The following is a 21,046-nucleotide window of genomic DNA, read 5'->3' on the forward strand; positions in this document are numbered from 1 at the left end:
GGACATAGGGGCCTCTGGGAGGGGAAATCGGGATCTTTTTTAAAGCCCCAAACTCACTCTTTCCAACAAGAGTCACTCTCCTTGATTCTTAATTAGCTTCTTGATCAGACAGTTTTACCCTGATTGAAGAGGGTGGCTTAAATTTTGGGTCTGAATGCTACCTCCTAATTATCTGTCTAGTGTTCAGGAAGTAATTAAACCATTTTAATGGATAGGTGGCTGAAGGGAAGGAAGGTGCACCTGTTTTTGTAGATAATGCGTATTTGGCAATAGTCGGAAAAGCACAAACTACCTCATTCACATCCACTCCCTAGCGCTCTCTCTCTCTCTGCTTCCTGCTCGACAAATTACCTATTGATTCCCTGAGCAGGAGAGTTTGTTTGTTGTTGTTTTTTTAATGAGGGAAAGTGGGTGGGGCTCATCTGATAGGGACAGGTGAAGTGGGCAAAGCTGAAGATATGGGAGAGAAAGAAGAGGAACGGGGAAACGGATGGAGGGAAAGAGAGACTAAAACTTAAATAGGAGGGAAGAAGGCTATTGGTGAAGGGAGGCAGAGAAGTAGTAGAAAAACAAAATGGAAAATGTGAATGCATGGCAATATCAGAAACTCAGTATGTTTGGTTTTTCTCTCTTTAACCAAACAGAAATTTATTGTCTCATAGTTCTGAAGGCTTGAAGTCCAAAGTAAAGGTACTTAGCAGGCCTCTGAAATCTGTAGGCATGGATACATTTATTCTTTTTTCACGTTGTTGGAGTATAGTTGCTCTAGAGTGTTGTGTTAATTTCTACAGTACAGCAAAGTGAATCAGGTGTACGTTTACATCTATCTCGTCTTTTTCAGATTTCCTTTCCATTTAGGTCACCACAGAGCGCTGAGATGAGTCCCCTGGCCTATACAGGAGGTACTCATTAGTTATCTATTTTATACATAGTATCAGTAGTGTGTATATGTCAATCTCCCGATTCATCCCACCCCCTTCCCACTTTGGTATCCAGATGCTTGTTCTCTATGTCTGTATGTCTATTTCTGCTTTGCAAAGAAGATCCTCTATAACATTTTTCTAGATTCTATATATATGTTAATATACAATATTTTTCTCTTTCTGACTTACTTCATTCTGTATGACAGGTCCATTCATGTCTCTTGCAAATGTGTTTTGACTGAGTCCCTTTCTGGGGTTTTTCATATAATTTGTCTAATAACCACCTAACAAAGTGCTCAACCCTGTTCTCCATAGACACAGCTCTAGAAGAATTGCTGCCTTCATCTTTCTAATGTCTCTCCGTCTTTCAGGGATCCTCTTCTTGTAGGCTCTGTAGGATGTCAGAACCCTTTTTTGTTGCCATAGCTCTCCCCCAGCCTCCAGGTGAAATGGGCCTTTGCTCAGCCCATGAGGATGGGATGAAAAGTGGCCATGTGAGTAGGTGGTCCTGCCTGTGCGGTTCCCTTGCCCTAACTCACAGTGCTATCAGGAAGTTCTCCCTGACCTAGAATCCCAGTCTTCATGTGATGAATTTTGGCCCTTGGTTCTCACTGTGTCCACAGCAGTGAGATACAGCTTAATTCTGCTAGTATTATTTCCTGAGTACCGACTGTGTGCTTCTCTGATCACTTCTCTGAGCAAGCACTTCTCACTTCTGTGAGCAACCCAAAAAATTGGGTTCCCATGAAGGACAGAATTAACAGGCGAAGGCCAGCTGAGAAGTACATAGAGAAGAGCTCTGGCCCCTTCAGTGACACCAATCCCACTTGCCACCCTCGCCTCTTCTCTTGCTAGTATCCTAGTTTAAGTGGCATAAAGGTTGCACAACTTTACAAGGGTGTGGTGTGTGCGTGCTGAGTCGTGTCTGACTCTTTGAAACCCCATGAACTGTAGATCACCAGGCTCCTCTATCCATGGGATTTCCCAGGCAAAAATGGTGGAGTGGGTTGCCATTTTCTTCTACAGAGGATCTCCCTGACCCAGGGATTGAACCTGCCTCTCCTACATGGGCAGGTGGATTATTTACCACTGCACCTCCTGGGAAGCCGCCAAATCAGGGAGCTTATGGAGACAGATTCCTGGGCACTACCCTCAGGTGATGTTTTAGATGTGGACCACCCTTGAGCAGCACTGCCTAGAACATGGTCCTTTCCCTGGCAGACTGCGTCATGGAAGCCTTTGAATTATGATCAAACAAAGAACCAAAAGTAAATAAAAAAACACTCAATTTCCAGATGTGACAGACACAGAAGCTAAGGCAACTCAAGAAATGGATACTTCTCCGAGACCCAAAGGTGTTTGGGTCCCACAGTTTAGAGTCAACTCATGGATGAACACGCACTGAACATGAAGAGTACCTGCCACTTACTAGCCTTGTCTCTTGATCTAAGTTAATTCCTCCTTCTGAGCCCCTGTTTTCTCATCAGGAAGTGGGGCTGCTATCCCCTTCCTAATAGGGTTGCTATGAGACTGAATGAAGCGATGAATCCTTTGCTCTGATGCTGCACTGTGCCAGGCACACATTTACACTCGATACTGCACGGTTTTGATTGCTTTGGGGAAACTGCAGAACAGAAAAAGTCCACTCTCATCTCCTCCCTCATCTTCCTACTCCTTTATTGCCAACCCCATTCCCAGCCACAAGCACCTGCTCTGCTGTCTCCTAACTGTCCTTCCCAGCCCCTGGTCTGAGTCATTGTTTATAGATGAATAACAGGCTAGACCTGAGAGGAGCTCTGTACACCAGCTGATTCTTCATGCATCCCAAATATCCTTGCACTGGTATAACTGAGAGGTCCATTTCTGGAAGTATTCGTGAAGTTATGCCCTAAGAGACTATAGACTTCTTTCATGAGTTTTTGGGAGGCTTAGCACTCTTCTCTCTGAACAAATACTAAAAGGACCACATATCTCCACCACTCTGGGTGGCGATGGTGGAGGTCAGGAATGATGGTGATGGTGATGAGAGTCAATATTTATTGAATGCTTATTCGGTCCTATCATTAAAAGGGCTTTGCAAATAGGGTCAACTTATCACACAAACCCAGTGAAGAAGGTGATGTTATCTTCACTTTACAAAACAGGAAGCTGAGCTCAGAGAGCCCTTTGCACTCAGGTGGAGCCAGGTGCCTGGCACTGAATGTGAGCATGAGTCAAGTCAAGATTTAAGAAATGGGTACAGAAGGGAAAAGTGTCTGTGTGTGCGTGTGTGTGTTTGCCTTACCATGCTCTCTTGTATTTTCTATCAGCCAGAGATAGAAGATTCAAAAGCCTAGAGGACTGTGGAGCCACAAGATGGAAGGGTCTTGGGTCTCTGAATCACTGTGTGGAGGAGAAACCCACACCCCACTGCCACCCACAACTCACAGGAATTACTATTGGGTTGAAACACTGAATTTGGAAGCTTACTTTTCTATTTGCTGGAGTTACAATACCTCTGGGGCATGTTAGGGGCCACAGAGAAAGGCAGTTGTGGCTCAATGGCACATTTCCTATGGTTCCCAAAATAGATTCGCTGGCCTGAGCATACACATTATTTACCAGATTGCGACTATTTCTAGTCAAAACCCATCATCAATGAACAGACTTGCCATTTCTGAATGTGTTCTAAAAACTGTGCTGCAGGCACTGGAGGCAGTTCCTAATAGGCGTTCCTAAAATATTCTGAGCCCTGTCAGCACAACTGGAATAACTGCATTGCCTCCCAAGGGGTCTCCTTTGAGGGGAACAGTGCTCGCTTGGTGTGTCTGCTTCTAAATCATCATCTTCATCCTCTGCACATCCAGCAGCTCAGGTGTGGAGAGAGGTGACCAGGCGCAGGAAGTGGGGGTGGGGTGAAAGGGAGGGGCTAAAGGAAGAAGGCGAAGATTACAAGTTAAGAGTTAATCCAAGCCGACAAGCACCTCCGGTATAGCACATGGAACTCTGCTCAGTGTCATGTGGCAGTCTGAATGGGAGGGGAGTTTGGGGGAGAATGCTCAGTTGCTCATTCATGTCCGACTCTGCCCCCATGCACTGTAGTCCACCAGGCCCCTCTGTCCATGAAATTCTCCAAGAAAGAATATTGGAGCGGGTAGCCATTCCCTCCTCCAGGGGATCTTCCCAACCCAGGTATGGAAACCGAGTCTCCTGCGTTGTCTCCTGCAGTGGCAGGCAGATTCTTTACTGCTGAGCCACCTGGGAAGCTCTTGAGGGAGAATGGATACATGTATATGTATGGCTGAGTCTCTTTGCTGTTCACTTGAAACTATCGCAACATTGTTAATTGGCTATTCAGTTCAATTCAGTTCAGTCGCTCAGTCGTGTCCGACTCTTTGTGACCCCATGAATCGCAGCACTCCAGGCTTGCCTGTCTATCACCAACTCCCGGAGCTCACTCAAACTCACGTCCATCCAGTCAGGGATGCCATCCAGCCATCTCATCCTCTGTCATCCCCTTCTCCTCCTGCCCCTAATCCCTCCCAGCATCAGAGTCTTTTCCAACGAGTCAACTCTTCGCATGAGGTGGCCAAAGTACTGGAGTTTCAGCATCAATCCTTCCAATGAACACCCAGGACTGACTTCCTTTAGAATGGACTGGTTGGATCTCCTTGCAGTCCAAGGGACACTCAAGAGTCTTCTCCAACAGCACAGTTCAAAAGCATCAATTCTTCGGTGCTCAGCTTTCTTCACAGTCCAGCTCTCACATCCATACATGACCACTGGAAAAACCATAGCCTTGATTAGATGGACCTTTGTTGGCAAAGTAATGTCTCTGCTTTTGAATATGCTGTCTAGGTTGGTCATGGCTCAGATGGTAAAGCATCTGTCTACAGTGTGAGAGACCTGGGTTTGATCCCTGGGTTGGGAAGATTCCCTGGAGAAGGAAATGGCAACCCACTCCAGTACTCTTGCCTTGAATATCCCATGGATGGAGGAGCTTCGTTCAGGCTACTATCCATGGGGTCATAAAGAGTGGGGCACGACTGAGTGACTTTGCTTTCTAGGTTGGTCATAACTTTCCAAGGAGTAAGCGTCTTTTAATTTGATGGCTGCAGTCACCATCTGCAGTGATTTTGGAGCCCCAAAAAATGAAGTCTGACACTGTTTCCACTGTTTCCCCATCTATTTGCCATGAAGTGATGGGACCAGATGCCATGATCTTCATTTTCTGAATGTTGAGCTTTAAGCCAACTTTTTCACTCTCCTCTTTCACTTCAAGAGGCTTTTTAGTTCCTCTTCCTTTTCTGCCATAAGGGTGGTGTCATCTGCTTATCTGAGTTTATTGAGATTTCTCCCGGCAATCTTGAGTCCAGCTTGTGCTGCTTCCAGCCCAGCATTTCTCATGATGTACTCTGCATAGAAGTTAAATAAGCAGGGTGACAATATACAGCCTTGATGTACTCCTTTTCCTATTTGGAACCAGTCTGTTGTCCCATCTCCAGTTCTAACTGTTGCTTCCTGACCTGGATATAGGTTTCTCAAGAGGCAGGTCAGGTGGTCTGGTATTCCCATCTCTTTCAGAATTTTCTAGTTTATTGTGATCCACACAGTTAAAGGCTTTGGCATAGTCAATAAAGCAAAAATAGATGTTTTTCTGGAACTCTCTTGCTTTTTCCATGATCCAGTGGATGTTGGCAATTTGATCTCTGGTTTCTCTGCCTTTTCTAAAACCAGCCTGAACATCTGAAAGTTCACGGTTCACGTATTGCTGAAGCCTGGCTTGAAGAATTTTGAGCATGACTTTACTAGCGTCTGAGATGAGTACAATTGTGCGGTAGTTTGAGCATTCTTTGGCATTGCGTTTCTTTGGGATTGGAATGAAAAGTGATGTTTTCCATTCGTGTGGCCACTGCTGAGTTTTTCAAATTTGCTGGCATGTTGAGTGCAGCACTTTCACAGCATCATCTTTCAGGATTTGAAATAGCTCAACTGGAATTCCATCACCTCCACTAGCTTTGTTCATAGTGATGCTTTATACTGCTGCTGCTAAGTCACTTCAGTCGTGTCTGACTCTGTTCGACCCCGTAGACAGCAGCCCACCAGGCTCCCCCATCCCTGGGATTCTCCAGGCGAGAACACTGGGTGATGCTTTATACCCCATTACAAAACAAAAAGTTTTTTTTTTTTAAGTTAATCCAGAAAGCTGGATAAGCCACAAAGAGGTAACAGATTATGGTCTGCGCATCGTCTGGCCCATGTACGTGGTGGATTCTACTGGTTGTTTGGCTTGGCCCAACAATATGGGAATTCACAAGGTCACAACTGCAAATCTCTGAGAGTCATCATGACCTCTCACAGTGGAAGTGATTCCAAAATCCTGGATTGCCAGATCTGAAAGAACCTTGTAGGTATCAGGTTCAACCCTCTCATTTTATAGATGAGTCAACTGAGTTGTAGAGAGAGGAAATAACTTGTCCCGGGTCACAGAGGTAGCTGTTAGCTAATCTGATCATCAGACCTAGGTCTTCTAGTCTCTTCTGCTGCACCAGCCTGCCCCTTCCATATTTTCAGGGAATTAAGAGGTTGAATGGGGCTTCCCTGGTAGCTCAGCTGATAAGGAATCCGCCTGCAATGTTACAGACTTGGGTTTGATCCCTGGGTTGGGAAGATCCCTTGGAGAAGGGAACGCTACCCACAGTACTCTTGCCTGAAGAATCCCTATGGACAGAGGAGCCTGGTGGGCTACAGTCCATAGGGAAGAAAAGAGTCAGAGGTCACTGAGCGATTAAGCACAAGAGGTTGGACAGGTGGGGTCATTCCTATCCAGAAGGAAGGAGGAAAAGAAGGAATCTTTGTGGCATATATGTGCTTTTTATGTTAATGTGAATTAGAACTAAGTTTGAAAAACAATGTTTCCACAGCCCTGCTCTCCCCACCCCCTGCGTGCTTGCTATAAACTGGGATTTGAACTTCATCTCCGAAGGTAAGAACCAGGTACCTCTAAATCAGAGGAAAATTACTCACTGGACTGCACACAGAGAAGTTTCAACAGCAACGACAAAAGAGAAATATTTTTTATAATTCCATCCATTACCCTAGCCCTCTGTTTTAAAGATTTGGAGTTTCAGAATCTCTCTTGCTTTCCGTCCCCTGACCCGCTTCCACTCACAAGAGCAAAACAAACATGAGAAGGACGCGGGCCTCATTTTTGCAGAGTTGACTTCTTGGTGGCCAATCTCTTGGGTCTGTGGAGTGAAAAAAAAAATGTTTTTGGTGCCAGGGACCTTAATTAATTTGCTCTTGTTAAATCCTAATAACTTGACCCACTGGAGCAGAGAACGTCCCATTTGTTTCCTGGGAGGCTCTGTCAGCTTCTCCGCCAGGGAAGATAGCGTCATTAGAGATGACGGAAGAGGGGGCAGGTGGGACGAGGACGTTCAATGTAATCAGATCTTCTCATTTCGGGAATGCGGGTGAGGGAGCCAAAACTTTCCAGAAGAGGCACTTCTCCAAATAACGGCAGATTCTCAGTTATGGGAGGACTCCAGGCTGTGGCAAACCTTTCACCATTTTGGCAAATCTTTATCAAGTGCCTAGGGAGAATCTGGAGAAGGCAATGGCACCCCACTCCAGTACTCTTGCCTGGAAAATCTCATGGATGGAGGAGCCTGGAAGGCTGTAGTCCATGGGGTCGCTGAGGCTCAGACATGACCGAGTGACTTCACTTTCACTTTTCACTTGCATGCATTGGAGAAGGAAATGACGACCCACTCCAGTGTTCTTGCCTGGAGAATCCCAGGGACGAGGGAGTCTGGTGGGCTGCCGTCTATGGGGTTGCACGGAGTTGGACACGACTGAAGCAACTTAGCCTAGGGAAAATCTACCCTGACCTGGTCACTGATATGTATAATGCCTGCTCTTCACACGTGCCATCTTATCCAGTCCTCTCGACAACTCTCTGAGGACAGTATTCTTATTCCTCCTCACAAGGGAGAAAACAAAAGCAGAGAGGTTATGCAAACCACTTAGGGTCCCATTCAGTAAGGAAGTGGGCGTCGTGCTGCCCCAGAGCACTATGTAGCGCCACCCCCATCATTCCGGAGACCCAGACTCTGAGGTCTGGGGCTCAGTCCCTCCCGCTATTTTCTCATCTCTGTCTCCTTTCATCCCTTTAGGTGTTTAATGTTCCCTAGGTCTCTGTTCTTAGTCACCGACTCCCTGAACAGTCCTCCTAAGTTACCTATTCAAAATTCACAGCTTCAAACACCTCTTACTGTTGCCTTCCAAATCTGTCTTCAACTGCCTGCTTTCCTTACCATCTCATCTCCCCATCAGTTACCAGGAGTTGTCAGAAATGGTTCAGTGCCCTCAGTATCTTCTTCTATATCACAGGAGGGGACCACCTGTTCACTAAAAAAAAAAAAGAAAAAAGCTTTTCCCTCTTTCTAGCCCAGCAAAGAGACACCTTCCTGACCCTTCATTCTCCTCTTTGCAGCCCATAATGTCTTCCATGTGTCTGGCATCTCTTCTACTGCCAACTCATGACTTAGAAACTGCCTCTTGCCTCTCTGCCTGGATTTTAGATTTAGAATGGTCCTTTCTTTCTGTGCTGCCTTTCTTGAAGATGTCCCCTTTAGTTCCTCATTGTTTTACCCACTGCCCACCCGATTCTCATGCTCAAAGAATGGTGCCTGGTCCCCACTCAAGCGAGCGTCCCGGGGTTGCCACCAGTCTGAAGGAGTTCAGACCACCGTATCAAGCCCACATCCTGTATACTTCTCAAGGTCACCCCACACACTTCTTCCCCACCATCGCTGCTTTGCATCTCTTTACTTCTTTCTCACTCTATTATAAGCATTTTCCAGCTGGCTTCTCCCAATGTCTAGTCTGTCCAGCTCTGTGATCCAATCTACCGAAACCTGCTAGAGCTCTCTCTTTAAAACACACATCTGATCATACTTCTCTGTATAAAATCTTTAAAATGCCTCCCCTCACCAACAGGGGTGTCTGAGCTGCTTCGTGCATGATTCATCAGCTGTGAGATTTGCTTCTTGCCAACCTCCCCATCCCATGACCTACCTCCCCATCCTGGCTCTTTGCACTGAGCCATACAAAGCTGCTCAATGCTTTCTAAGCACACATTGTTCTCTCTTGTCTCTGCCTCTACCACACTCTGCCTGGAAAGTTCTTCTCCGCTGTTCTGGACAAATTTTGACATATCTTTCAAAACTAGCTCAAGGATAGGGTTCCTTCCTTTAGAAACCCTTCTTTTTTAATTAAACTTTTTATTTTGTACTGGGGCATAGCCAATGAACAATGCTGTGACAGTTTCAGGTGGACAGCAAACGGACTCAGCCATACATATACATGTATCCATTCTCCCCCAAACTCCTCTCCCATCCAGGCTACCACATAACTTTGAGCAGAGTTCCATATGCTACACGGTAGGGCCTTGTTGGTTGTGGGCTCAGTCGCTAAGTTGTGTCCGACTCTGCGACCCCATGGACTGTAGCCCACCTACCTGGCTCTTCTGTCCATGAGATTTCCCAGGCAAGAATACTGGAGTGGGTTGCCATTTCCTTCTCCACCTTGTTGGCTATCCATTTTAAATACAGCAGTCTTGAATACCTCCGAAGAAGAGTTAACTGCTCTCTGCTCTGTTCTACCTTTCTCTGTGTCTTGTAAAAGCTCCTGTTCTGTTGTAATTTATTTGTAGACTGTGAGCTCCTCAAGGGCAGGGACTGGGACTCATTCACATCTCTGTTAAAGTTCCCTAGTTTCATGACCGAAATTAGGCAGCTAACAAATGCTACTGAATGAATGGATCTGACCGCCCGGAGCTTACTCTGATTCAATCATTTTCTGTGCTCACCCTGTGTCCTAGCCTCAGTAATTAACTTGTCTGCCTTCCCAGTGAAATGTACAGTCCTTGAGAGTGGATGACTCTCATTGGGAGTGCTCTCTCAACAATATTTTTTAGCCCTGGAGCATGTGGGATCTTAGTTCCCCAACTGGGGATCGAACCCATGCCCTCTTCAGTGGAAGCTCAGAGTCTTTACCATCTGAGCCACCAGGGAAGCCCAGGAAGCTGAGTGTTAACCACTGGGCCACCAGGGAAGTCCTCAATAAATATTTCTGAATGAAGGAACGGATTCCCTAATTTCATGTTAACCAGTGGATTTAGCTCCCCATGTTCCAAGGACCTTTCACGAGAGTGTCACAGGGAAACAAACCACCCAAATTTCATCTCAACTTCTCAAGCCTCTCTCTCAGTTGATGTCAGAATAGCACTGATCCAAAGGGAGGTACAGCAATGGTTAATTTCCAAATCCCTGAATACAGGACAGGAGCAGCTGGCGCTCACTGAAGTTCTTATTGCCACCAGCCATTAACTCTATGAGTCAAGATATTACTGGACCAATTTTCCCTCGACCTGCCTCCCCATCCAAGCTCTGCATTTGCAATTTCACAGAGCAATCAGAGATGAAACAGGCAGTAGAAAGCACTCAGGAATTGAAGCCAGAGGGTCATGGTCCAATCCTCAGCTCTACCATTTGCTTAGTTATGTGATCTGGTGCCCACCTGCTTTAAGCCTACCCTCACCTGTTCAATAGGGATAATTTTTCCCCTGATTATCTTTTAGCGTTCTTGGCCCCTTTCTCAGTTCCTCTCTGTTGCAGGGGTTTGTTGGATTGTTCTGTCTACAGCAAGTTACATCTGGCTTTTACTGTGGCAGAGACTGGTCTCAGGACTTAGGACTCTAAGCCAAGAGATGCTTAATCTGTAGAGGTGGCCTGTGTTCCAGAATGTACAACTTCTGATACGACCAAGTCCAGAGTCACTGTCCACAGCCCTGAACCCATGCTGCATTAAATAGAGAACCCAGACCTTCCTGGCAACCATTCCAGGCAAAATCCTTTGGTGAGAATTAGAGGTCATTGCCTGAGAGCCATTGCTTTCACTGATTCACCAGAAGGTCAGCCAGGTGGACACAGCCATGGATGGGGCTGATGCGGCTTCACGAGCAGCAAGCCGATGTCTCAGACTTTGCATCCTCTTAGCTTCATGGCAGAGAATACCCCCTGAGCTGGTGTTGACGCAGTGAGTTTCTCATGCGTCCCTTGCACTCTCATCAGCTTTTCCTTAGCACACCACTCTGATAGAGAAGTTATTTTTAAGGATGAATTAAGCCTATGCATTATGTTTACTCAAATTTTTACTATCTGAGGCCATTTAACAGTCTCAAGGAATAGACCAAGGTGTCTGAAAAGTAGAGAAAATTCAAGGAATTATTTTAACAAGTGTCTTATCGCTTTCTTAGGCTAAAGCTTAGTCGCTAAGTCGTGTCTGACTCTTGTGATCCCATGGACTGTAGGCCACCAGGCTCCTCTGTCCATGGAATTTTCCAGGCAAGAATACTGGAATGAATGGCCATTTCCTTCTCCAAGGGGAGCTTCCCAACATAGGAATCGAACCCGCGTCTACTGCCCTACAGGCATATTTTTTACCCTCTGAGCTCGCAGGGAATACCATATTCTCACTTCTTTCTTACTCCACCTGTTAAGCTAACACAGGGCTACACTCATTTTCCCTTCCCCAAGGATAAAGAGGAGTGTAATGGCACACTCTCCTTCTGTAAGAACAGACCGTGTTGGCATTCTGGTTTGTCTCTCCTGGGAACCTGATGAAAGTGCAGTATCAGCTGGGTTGTAACATGTCCTGAGTTGGAGGTGACCCCTGATTGGTGAGTGCTTTACTATGAATACTGCTGGGAGGCTGTAGCATTGGGCTTTCTTAGTCCGTTGACTCTTGTGAATATGTCTGACTTTTGTGGGAATCCTGAAAACTGGGCCAAGAGGGACGCGCTGTTGTGGATCTCATCTCCCTGTTTCTGAGCTATCACCTGGGGGCTCAGAGAGTGGGCCTGAACTAAAACAGATGAGGACTCATCTGCAGGAGCAAGCTGCACCCACCTGAGGAGCCTGTTTCCTGTCTACGGTCCTCTAAGTGAATCTGGTGCCAAACACGCTCCCTGGTAGTTCCATGAGTCTGAATGTCTAGCTGAGCTTAAAAATAAAGAGATGCCACCCAATTATCCCTTCCAGGGAGCTCTTAAAAAGCTATTTTTACATCTACTTGTGCAGTGCTGTGTGCTTCTCTTCAACTGGCCAGAACACAGCAGAAAAATGACTGTTACTTATATTTCATCCTTAAAGCCATCATCCTTACTATTGGTCATCAGTTCAGTTCAGTTGCTTAGTCGTGTCCGACTCTTTGCAACCCCATGAATCGCAGCACGCCAGGCCTCCCTGTCCATCACCAACTCCCGGAGTTCACCTAAACTCATGTGCATTGAGTCAGTGATGCCATCCAGCCATCTCGTCCTCGGTCGTCCCCTTCTCCTCCTGCCCCCAATCCCTCCCAGCATCAGTCTTTTCCAACGAGTCAACTCTTCAAATGAGGCGGCCAAAATACTGGAGCTTCAGCTTCAGCATCATTGCTTCCAAAGAAATCCCAGGGCTGATCTCCTTCAGAATGGACTGGTTGGATCTCCTTGCAGTCCAAGGGACTCTCAAGAGTCTTCTCCAACACCACAGTTCAAAAGCATCAATTCTTTGGCGCTCAGCTTTCTTCACAGTCCAACTCTCACATCCATACATTGGTCATCACCATCATCAAAATCATCATCATCGCAACCACCACAAGAATCTGTGCACTCCAGCTCCTGCCTGTCACCTCCCTCTTTTTTATCGAGAGCACATTTTGCACACAAGTGTGCTCAGTTGCTTCAGTTGTGTCTGACTCTTTGCAACCCCATGGACTCTTTGCAACCTCGGGGCTCCTCTGTCCATGGGATTCTCCAGGCAAGAATACTGGAGTGGGTTGCCATTTCTTTCTCCAGGGGATCTTCCTGACCCAGGGATCAAGCTCAGGTCTCCTACATTACAGGTGGATTCTTTACCACTGAGCCACCAAGGAAGCCCAGAGCACATATCTCTTTTCCCTTTTTAAATTTTCACAGGTGAGATAGTCTAACTGTAAATACATGTGGCCACTTTTGGATGGCACTAAAAAAGATGAGGGTCCCTATGCATTCCCCTTCCATCTGATAACAGTTTCCAAGCAGTCAGTGGGTGTCACAGCAGATGACTGGATAGCTCATGGTGGGGCTGTGCCCTGGGAAGGATGTTTTCCTGAAGGCTTGGAAGGAAGGAAAACAATGTGAAAACTCTCAGCATTTGGCTCACTCTGCTTTTCCCATAATTGGCGTGACTGAGGGTCACATGTATACAAGATGGGAGAAAAAGTGGGCCAGGGGTGGGGAGCAGGCAGGCAGGCAGATAGAGGAGCCAAGGAAGAGACAGAGAAGGAGATGGTCCCGGAGCCCTACTCAGAGACACCATGAGGAGGAGAGACCAGAGCTCCAGGCAGGCCAGAGTGGGGGTGCTGGGTGGCTCGGAGCCAGGGTGTAGCCTGCCATGGCAGCCCCTCCTGTACATGGGCCCATGTGCACTGAAGTCTCAGGTGGCATCTGTAGGTTTCCCAGTGCTGCGGCAGGAGCCCTGCTCTCTGATGCCAGGGGATAATAGAAAGAGCCCTGGGTGGCCAGCTGGGAGACCTTGCTTCTAGTCTCAGCTGAGCAATCGTGAGCTGATCACTCCCCTTCTGTGGGCCCCCTGTTCTCTCAACTTCCAAACAAGGGAGTTGTCTTGATTGGTCCCATGACCAAGTCTCTTCTATGTCCAGTTTTCCCAGTTTTCAAATCTCTGGAGCCCTGATTGGGAGATGGTTTTTATGCTCCTCTCTCTCTCTCTCATGCTGGCCTCCAGGGCAGGAGCTTATTGGTGACATCATTGGCCCATAGCCCGTGGGCAGAAGGGCCAGGGTGTCAGTACTGAGCGGAAGCTCTGAGAAGCTCTGTGAGTTTCACTCATCCTCTTGTGCTCCTGCTCTTGGTGGGAAGACTACACCCCAGTAGTTCCTGCCCCTTTAGCCTGGGCCCCATCATAAGGAGACACTCAGGCTTGAGCCCAACACAGTCTCAGAAGCTAAGTCCAGCCAAGCCTGGCAGAACCAAATCATCTTGTGGACCCACGAATGGGATGTAAATGCTTACTGTGAGGCAGTGCAATTTCGGAGCTGTTTGTTACTGCAGCCAAAGCTGACGAATACACCACATGACAGGGAAGTGTGTCTCATAGACATGCACTCCAGGGACCCATCAAAGGCCCGCCTGAAGGAGAATGAAGGGCAGCTGGAAGGGCCCTACAGGAAGGCTTCCACTGCTTCCCTCTTCTTGCCAGAGCCACACACCTCCATATGGAGACGCACCTGGTTTTTGGCATCAACAACTCGTGCCTCAGCAGGGGTAGGAAGGGAGTCTGGTGGGAGAGGGAACTAAATTAGAATGCCTCAATGTCAAATTGCTCCCCATTCACAGTCCTCTCTCTTCTATAGGCCTCCAAGCCTGGGCAGTCTGTTTCTTTCACTGCCTAGGTGCTGTAATTAAAAGGCTCTTGAACTTGGGAGTTGACGTACTGGTTTAGCCAGCATGGAGAGGCAGCAAGACGCTTAGATAGGTTTACAAGTGCCAGCGTCACTAGTCTCGCTGCTGCAATCTGTATGCAAGCCTCTGTGATCCCTACTATTAAAAGACCCTGAAGAAAATGAACACCCTCTCAGCCCAATTCTAGCTGATAGATGTTTTCTTGCCAAACAGAGCAGTGTAGCCTATTTGATAGAAATACAAACTAATGCCCAGAGAGGACCACTGTGGCGCTCCGGTGCTGTTGGCACTATAGCCTAGGGGGTAACCTGAAAGGTCCAGGATAGGAGGTATGACCAGGGCTTAAGCATGCTTCCTTCACTCAGAGAAAACCAGGGCCATTCCCCACCTCCTCAGTCATTTGGATGAAGACTCCAGAGTTGACAGCCACAGTCATCTGCTGGAAAAAAACAAAAACCCTCCACCAGCCAGCCTAATATAATGGAAGAGGAGGGAACATACATTTGGGAATGGGGTAAGGGAGCAAGCAGAAACTTACAATGGTGGGATTCTAACCTTCTTCTAAAACACTGAAAGCTTTAAAGCAAAACCTTACCCGGGAACAGACACCTATGTAAATCAGTGAAAGTACAGAAGCTAGGGGGGAAGCAGGGATGAAGACTCAGAGCCTGTCTGTAGAGCATCTCATTCCCCACTCCTTAAAGTGGCTCTTGAAGTTGTGCATGGAACCCCTGAACTACATCCACTTTGAAAACCACTAGATTAGAGAAATCTTGGGTATTAATAGACTTACGGAAAGCTGAAAAGAAAAAAAAGGGAGCAAGGTATCATCGTGATTGTTTCTGGGCATTTTGCTGTGAAGAGAATGGAATTAAATGTATAGGCCTCCTTTGTCCTGATTTGGCACAATGGATAAGAGGCCTTCCACAACTTGCCTAAGGCAGGTAGACTGACCAACTGACCTTTCTCAAATATTCTTAGAGGCTAATCTCCTCATTTTCATCTTCAACTGGGCAGGACAGAGTTGCCAGGAAAGACTGAGGTCTCCTGTCTTTGTCCTTCCTCCTCCTACTCCCTACACACCCCTCAAATCTAAGCCACAGCCCCTCTTGAGCTCACAAGTCTCAAGCCTGGTGCCATCTCTGCTTTGACCTTTTTGACCTTCAAGAGGGAGGGACCCTGGGAGACGTGTCTCATTCACCAGCCCATGGCTCCCCACTTCCTGTAGAGACAAGCTTCCAGACCCCCCTATGCACACCGCGTCCACGAATCCACACATCCCGGAGACCTACCTCTGCACACCACATCCACGAATCCACACATCCCGGAGACCCACCTAGGCACACCACGTCCACGAATCCACACATCCCGGAGACCCCCCTATGCACACCACGTCCACGAATCCACACATCCCGGAGACCCACCTAGGCACACCACGTCCACGAATCCACACATCCCGGAGACCCCCCTATGCACACCACGTCCACGAATCCACACATCCCGGAGACCCACCTAGGCACACCACGTCCACAAATCCACACATCCCGGAGACCCACCTAGGCACACCACGTCCACGAATCCACACATCCCGGAGACCCCCCTATGCACACCACGTCCACGAATCCACACATCCCGGAGACCCACCTCTGCACACCACGTCCACGAATCCACACATCCCGGAGACCCACCTCTGCACACCACGTCCACGAATCCACACATCCCGGAGACCCACCTCTGCACACCACGTCCACGAACTCACACATCCCGGAGACCCACCTAGGCACACCGTGTCCATGAATCCACACATCCCGGAGACCCCCCTGTGCACACCATGTCCACGAATCCACACATCCCGGAGACCCCCCTATGCACACCATGTCCACGAATCCACACATCCCGGAGACCCACCTCTGCACACCACGTCTACGAACTCACACATCCCAGAGACCCCCCTCTGCACACCACGTCCACGAATTCGCACATCCTGGAGATCCATCTATGCACACCATGTCCACGAATCCACACATCCTGGAGACCCACCTAGGCACACCACGTCCACGAATTCACACATCCCAGAGACCCCCCTATGCACACCACGTCCACGAATCCACACATCCCGGAGACCCACCTCTGCACACCACGTCCACGAATCCACACATCCCGGAGACCCACCTAGGCACACCACGTCCACGAATCCACACATCCCAGAGACCCACCTCTGCACACCACGTCCACGAATCCACACATCCCGGAGACCCACCTAGGCACACCACGTCCACGAATCCACACATCCCGGAGACCCACCTCTGCACACCACGTCCACGAATCCACACATCCCGGAGACCCCCCTGTGCACACCATGTCCACGAATCCACACATCCCGGAGACCCCCCTATGCACACCACGTCCATGAATCCACACATCCCGGAGACCCACCTCTGCACACCACGTCCACGAATCCACACATCCCGGAGACCCACCTCTGCACACCGCGTCCACGAATCCACACATCCCGGAGACCCACCTCTGCACACCACGTCCACGAATCCACACATCCCGGAGACCTACCTCTGCACACCACATCCACGAATCCACACATCCCGGAGACCCACCTAGGCACACCACGTCCACGAATCCACACATCCCGGAGACCCACCTCTGCACACCACGTCCACGAATCCACACATCCCGGAGACCCACCTCTGCACACCACGTCCACGAATCCACACATCCCGGAGACCCACCTCTGCACACCACGTCCACGAATCCACACATCCCGGAGACCCACCTAGGCACACCACGTCCACGAATCCACACATCCCGGAGACCCACCTAGGCACACCACGTCCACGAATCCACACATCCCGGAGACCCCCCTATGCACACCACGTCCACGAATCCACACATCCCGGAGACCCACCTCTGCACACCACGTCCACGAATCCACACATCCCGGAGACCCACCTCTGCACACCACGTCCACGAATCCACACATCCCGGAGACCCACCTCTGCACACCACGTCCACGAACTCACACATCCCGGAGACCCACCTAGGCACACCGTGTCCATGAATCCACACATCCCGGAGACCCCCCTGTGCACACCATGTCCACGAATCCACACATCCCGGAGACCCCCCTATGCACACCATGTCCACGAATCCACACATCCCGGAGACCCACCTCTGCACACCACGTCTACGAACTCACACATCCCAGAGACCCCCCTCTGCACACCACGTCCACGAATTCGCACATCCTGGAGATCCATCTATGCACACCATGTCCACGAATCCACACATCCTGGAGACCCACCTAGGCACACCACGTCCACGAATTCACACATCCCAGAGACCCCCCTATGCACACCACGTCCACGAATCCACACATCCCGGAGACCCACCTCTGCACACCACGTCCACGAATCCACACATCCCGGAGACCCACCTAGGCACACCACGTCCACGAATCCACACATCCCAGAGACCCACCTCTGCACACCACGTCCACGAATCCACACATCCCGGAGACCCACCTAGGCACACCACGTCCACGAATCCACACATCCCGGAGACCCACCTCTGCACACCACGTCCACGAATCCACACATCCCGGAGACCCCCCTGTGCACACCATGTCCACGAATCCACACATCCCGGAGACCCCCCTATGCACACCACGTCCATGAATCCACACATCCCGGAGACCCACCTCTGCACACCACGTCCACGAATCCACACATCCCGGAGACCCACCTCTGCACACCGCGTCCACGAATCCACACATCCCGGAGACCCACCTCTGCACACCACGTCCACGAATCCACACATCCCGGAGACCTACCTCTGCACACCACATCCACGAATCCACACATCCCGGAGACCCACCTAGGCACACCACGTCCACGAATCCACACATCCCGGAGACCCACCTCTGCACACCACGTCCACGAATCCACACATCCCGGAGACCCACCTCTGCACACCACGTCCACGAATCCACACATCCCGGAGACCCACCTCTGCACACCACGTCCACGAACTCACACATCCCGGAGACCCACCTAGGCACACCGTGTCCATGAATCCACACATCCCGGAGACCCCCCTGTGCACACCATGTCCACGAATCCACACATCCCGGAGACCCCCCTATGCACACCATGTCCACGAATCCACACATCCCGGAGACCCATCTCTGCACACCACGTCCACGAACTCACACATCCCGGAGACCCCCCTCTGCACACCACGTCCACGAATTCGCACATCCTGGAGATCCATCTATGCACACCATGTCCACGAATCCACACATCCCGGAGACCCACCTAGGCACACCACGTCCATGAATCCACACATCCCGGAGACCCACCTCTGCACACCACGTCCACGAATCCACACATCCCGGAGACTCACCTATGCACACCACGTCCATGAATCCATACATCCCATAGCAGATCTGGAAGAGGAGGTCTTGGCGCTGCCATTTTGCTGAGGGGCTGAAGGTCGACCAGATGAGCCAAGAGATGCTGGCGATGAGGAAGAGGGAACCCAGGATGGCAGCTGCAATCTGGACCTTCTCGATGACTGTCAGGGAGATGGCCTGCCACTGCAGGGGCGAGAACGGCGGGTCAGCGGGGGCCTGCAGGCCCTCACCCCATTTCCACCCCATCCCCATCCCCTCCTCCTGCTGCCGCCCCAGGCTCTCACCTCTGGATTTAAGCCAGGGCTCACCAACGTGCGATACAATGGCTCTTTTTGAGAGTTTCTGAGTATTAACTTTGTGTTTTTGATATGGAAGAAACCTATATCATACCGAATGATCAGAAGTCATTTCTGGGTGGGCCAGGCTGAGAAGGAAAGTCCTTGTAGTGGATTATGATGCAGACAGGAAACTGGGAAGGAGAAAGTGGAAATGCAGCGTGTAGTGGTGTTCCAGGTCCCCAGAATATTCTTTTCTGAGCAACACATTATTTGCTCACTAATAGGTGCTAAGAGGGCATAGGCCCTTTTTTTTTTTTTTTTTGCTTGTTTTCTACAACAACATCTGGCATGTCATTTAATAGACATGCTAGAGATTACCAATTCAACAGACAAAAAGAGGCCACAGGATGTCAGGGAGAGAGAAGAAAAACAGTATAATTTACTAACTATATACAAATGCTGAAATTTCGGTGTTTTTTTTTTTTTTTAACAGAAAAGCACTATGCTAATAGCTGTGTTGATGGATGGATTGAAGGCTAGAGTGTGGGTGGGTTTCCACTCTGAAATTCTATGAGTCTATGGCTGATCCAGGTATCACAGGCCTAAATGAGCCATGAGATGAATTTTACTTTGGGATTTATTCATGGTCTTGCTCAGCAAATATGTACCGGGTGTTATGTGTGTGTACCCTGCTAGGTGCTGAATATAAAGCAGTAAGCAAAAACTTGCAGACTTCTGCCTTCATGGGGCTTCACATTTAGAGAACACAGACAGACATATGATTATTTACAATGGCAATCCATCATGACATATGAGAGCCTATGACCGGGGATTTCACTTCCTAGAGGAAGCAATGAGTTGAGTGGGAGTTCACTAGACAAAGAGAGGAGGCATATGTGTCCAGCAGGGAGAAGAGCATGTGCAAAGGCCCTGTGACAGAAGAAAGCAGGGTAAGTACAAAAACCTGGAAGAAGACCGAGAGGGTGGAGCAGAGAGCGGGGAGTGGGGTAAGACAACTGGGACAGGAAGAAGGAATACCACACGGGAGCCTAAAGAATATGCAAAGACTTTTTAAAACTTTTTTGTAAGAATAAACATGATACTCTTGACCAGTGTGCAGCAGGGAAATGACAGGATCAGGCTTGGGAAGGTGGCATGTGTGCATGCTCAGTTGTGTCTGACTCTTTGCGACCCGATGGACTGTAGCCCACCAGGCTCCTCTGTGCGTGGGGTTTCCCAGGCAAGAATACTGGAGCGGGTTGCCATTTCCTTCTCTAGGGGATCTTCACAACCCAGGGATCAAACCTGCATCTCCTGCATTTGAAGGCAGGTTCTTTCCTACTGTGCTACCTGGGAAGCCCTTCTGAAGGTGAAAGGAAGGACTATCCCCTGACTGTAGCAGTTTGTGTAACGCCCTGCAGAGAGCACCTAGTAGGCATTTCAGAAGGCATGTCAGAACTCCCCAGAAAAGGCGGACAACCTTCCTTCTGCCAACAGAGAGCCCTCCCTGCACATTATACAGCCTAGACGGAAGCACTGATGATTCTGGCTCCTGCCGGGACTGACCAGTGGCCCCTAAGGAACTGTAACTATTGGAAAGCATTTGCTCACTCATCTAGATGTGGGACATCAGCCTTTACATGTAACTATACAGACTGCATCCTGTTACAGGTAATTGGGCCTTTACATTTTCCACTGCTCTTTCCACCCCACCTAGGGTTACACATAACAGGAATTTTCCAGAAGATGGCCTGATTCCAAGGACTCCTCTAATAGAGGGCAAATACTTTTTCCAGAGCCAGCCTCCCTCTCTGTGAAGAGGGCTCCCGATTGAGCTTTTTGTTTCTATCTCTATGACATCAACACCCTCCCCTTCTTCTGCTTCAGGCAGAAGAAACCCCAAATGAGAGGAAGCTCCCCTTAATCCCTA

At 49.0% G+C, this 21,046-nt stretch overlaps 1 protein-coding gene across 1 annotated transcript in view; it reads right to left on the reverse strand.

Moving 5' to 3' along the window:
- MARCHF4 (membrane associated ring-CH-type finger 4) overlaps positions 1 to 21,046 on the reverse strand; it is a 119,786-nt gene that overhangs the window by 4,172 nt on the left and 94,568 nt on the right. The window contains exon 3 of the mRNA XM_068969550.1: positions 18,829 to 19,021. Coding sequence (XP_068825651.1) covers positions 18,829 to 19,021 — 193 coding nt within the window. The remainder of the gene's footprint in view (positions 1 to 18,828; positions 19,022 to 21,046) is intronic.

This window comes from Capricornis sumatraensis, chromosome 3 (assembly GCF_032405125.1).
Source record: "Capricornis sumatraensis isolate serow.1 chromosome 3, serow.2, whole genome shotgun sequence".
NCBI lineage: Eukaryota > Metazoa > Chordata > Mammalia > Artiodactyla > Bovidae > Capricornis > Capricornis sumatraensis.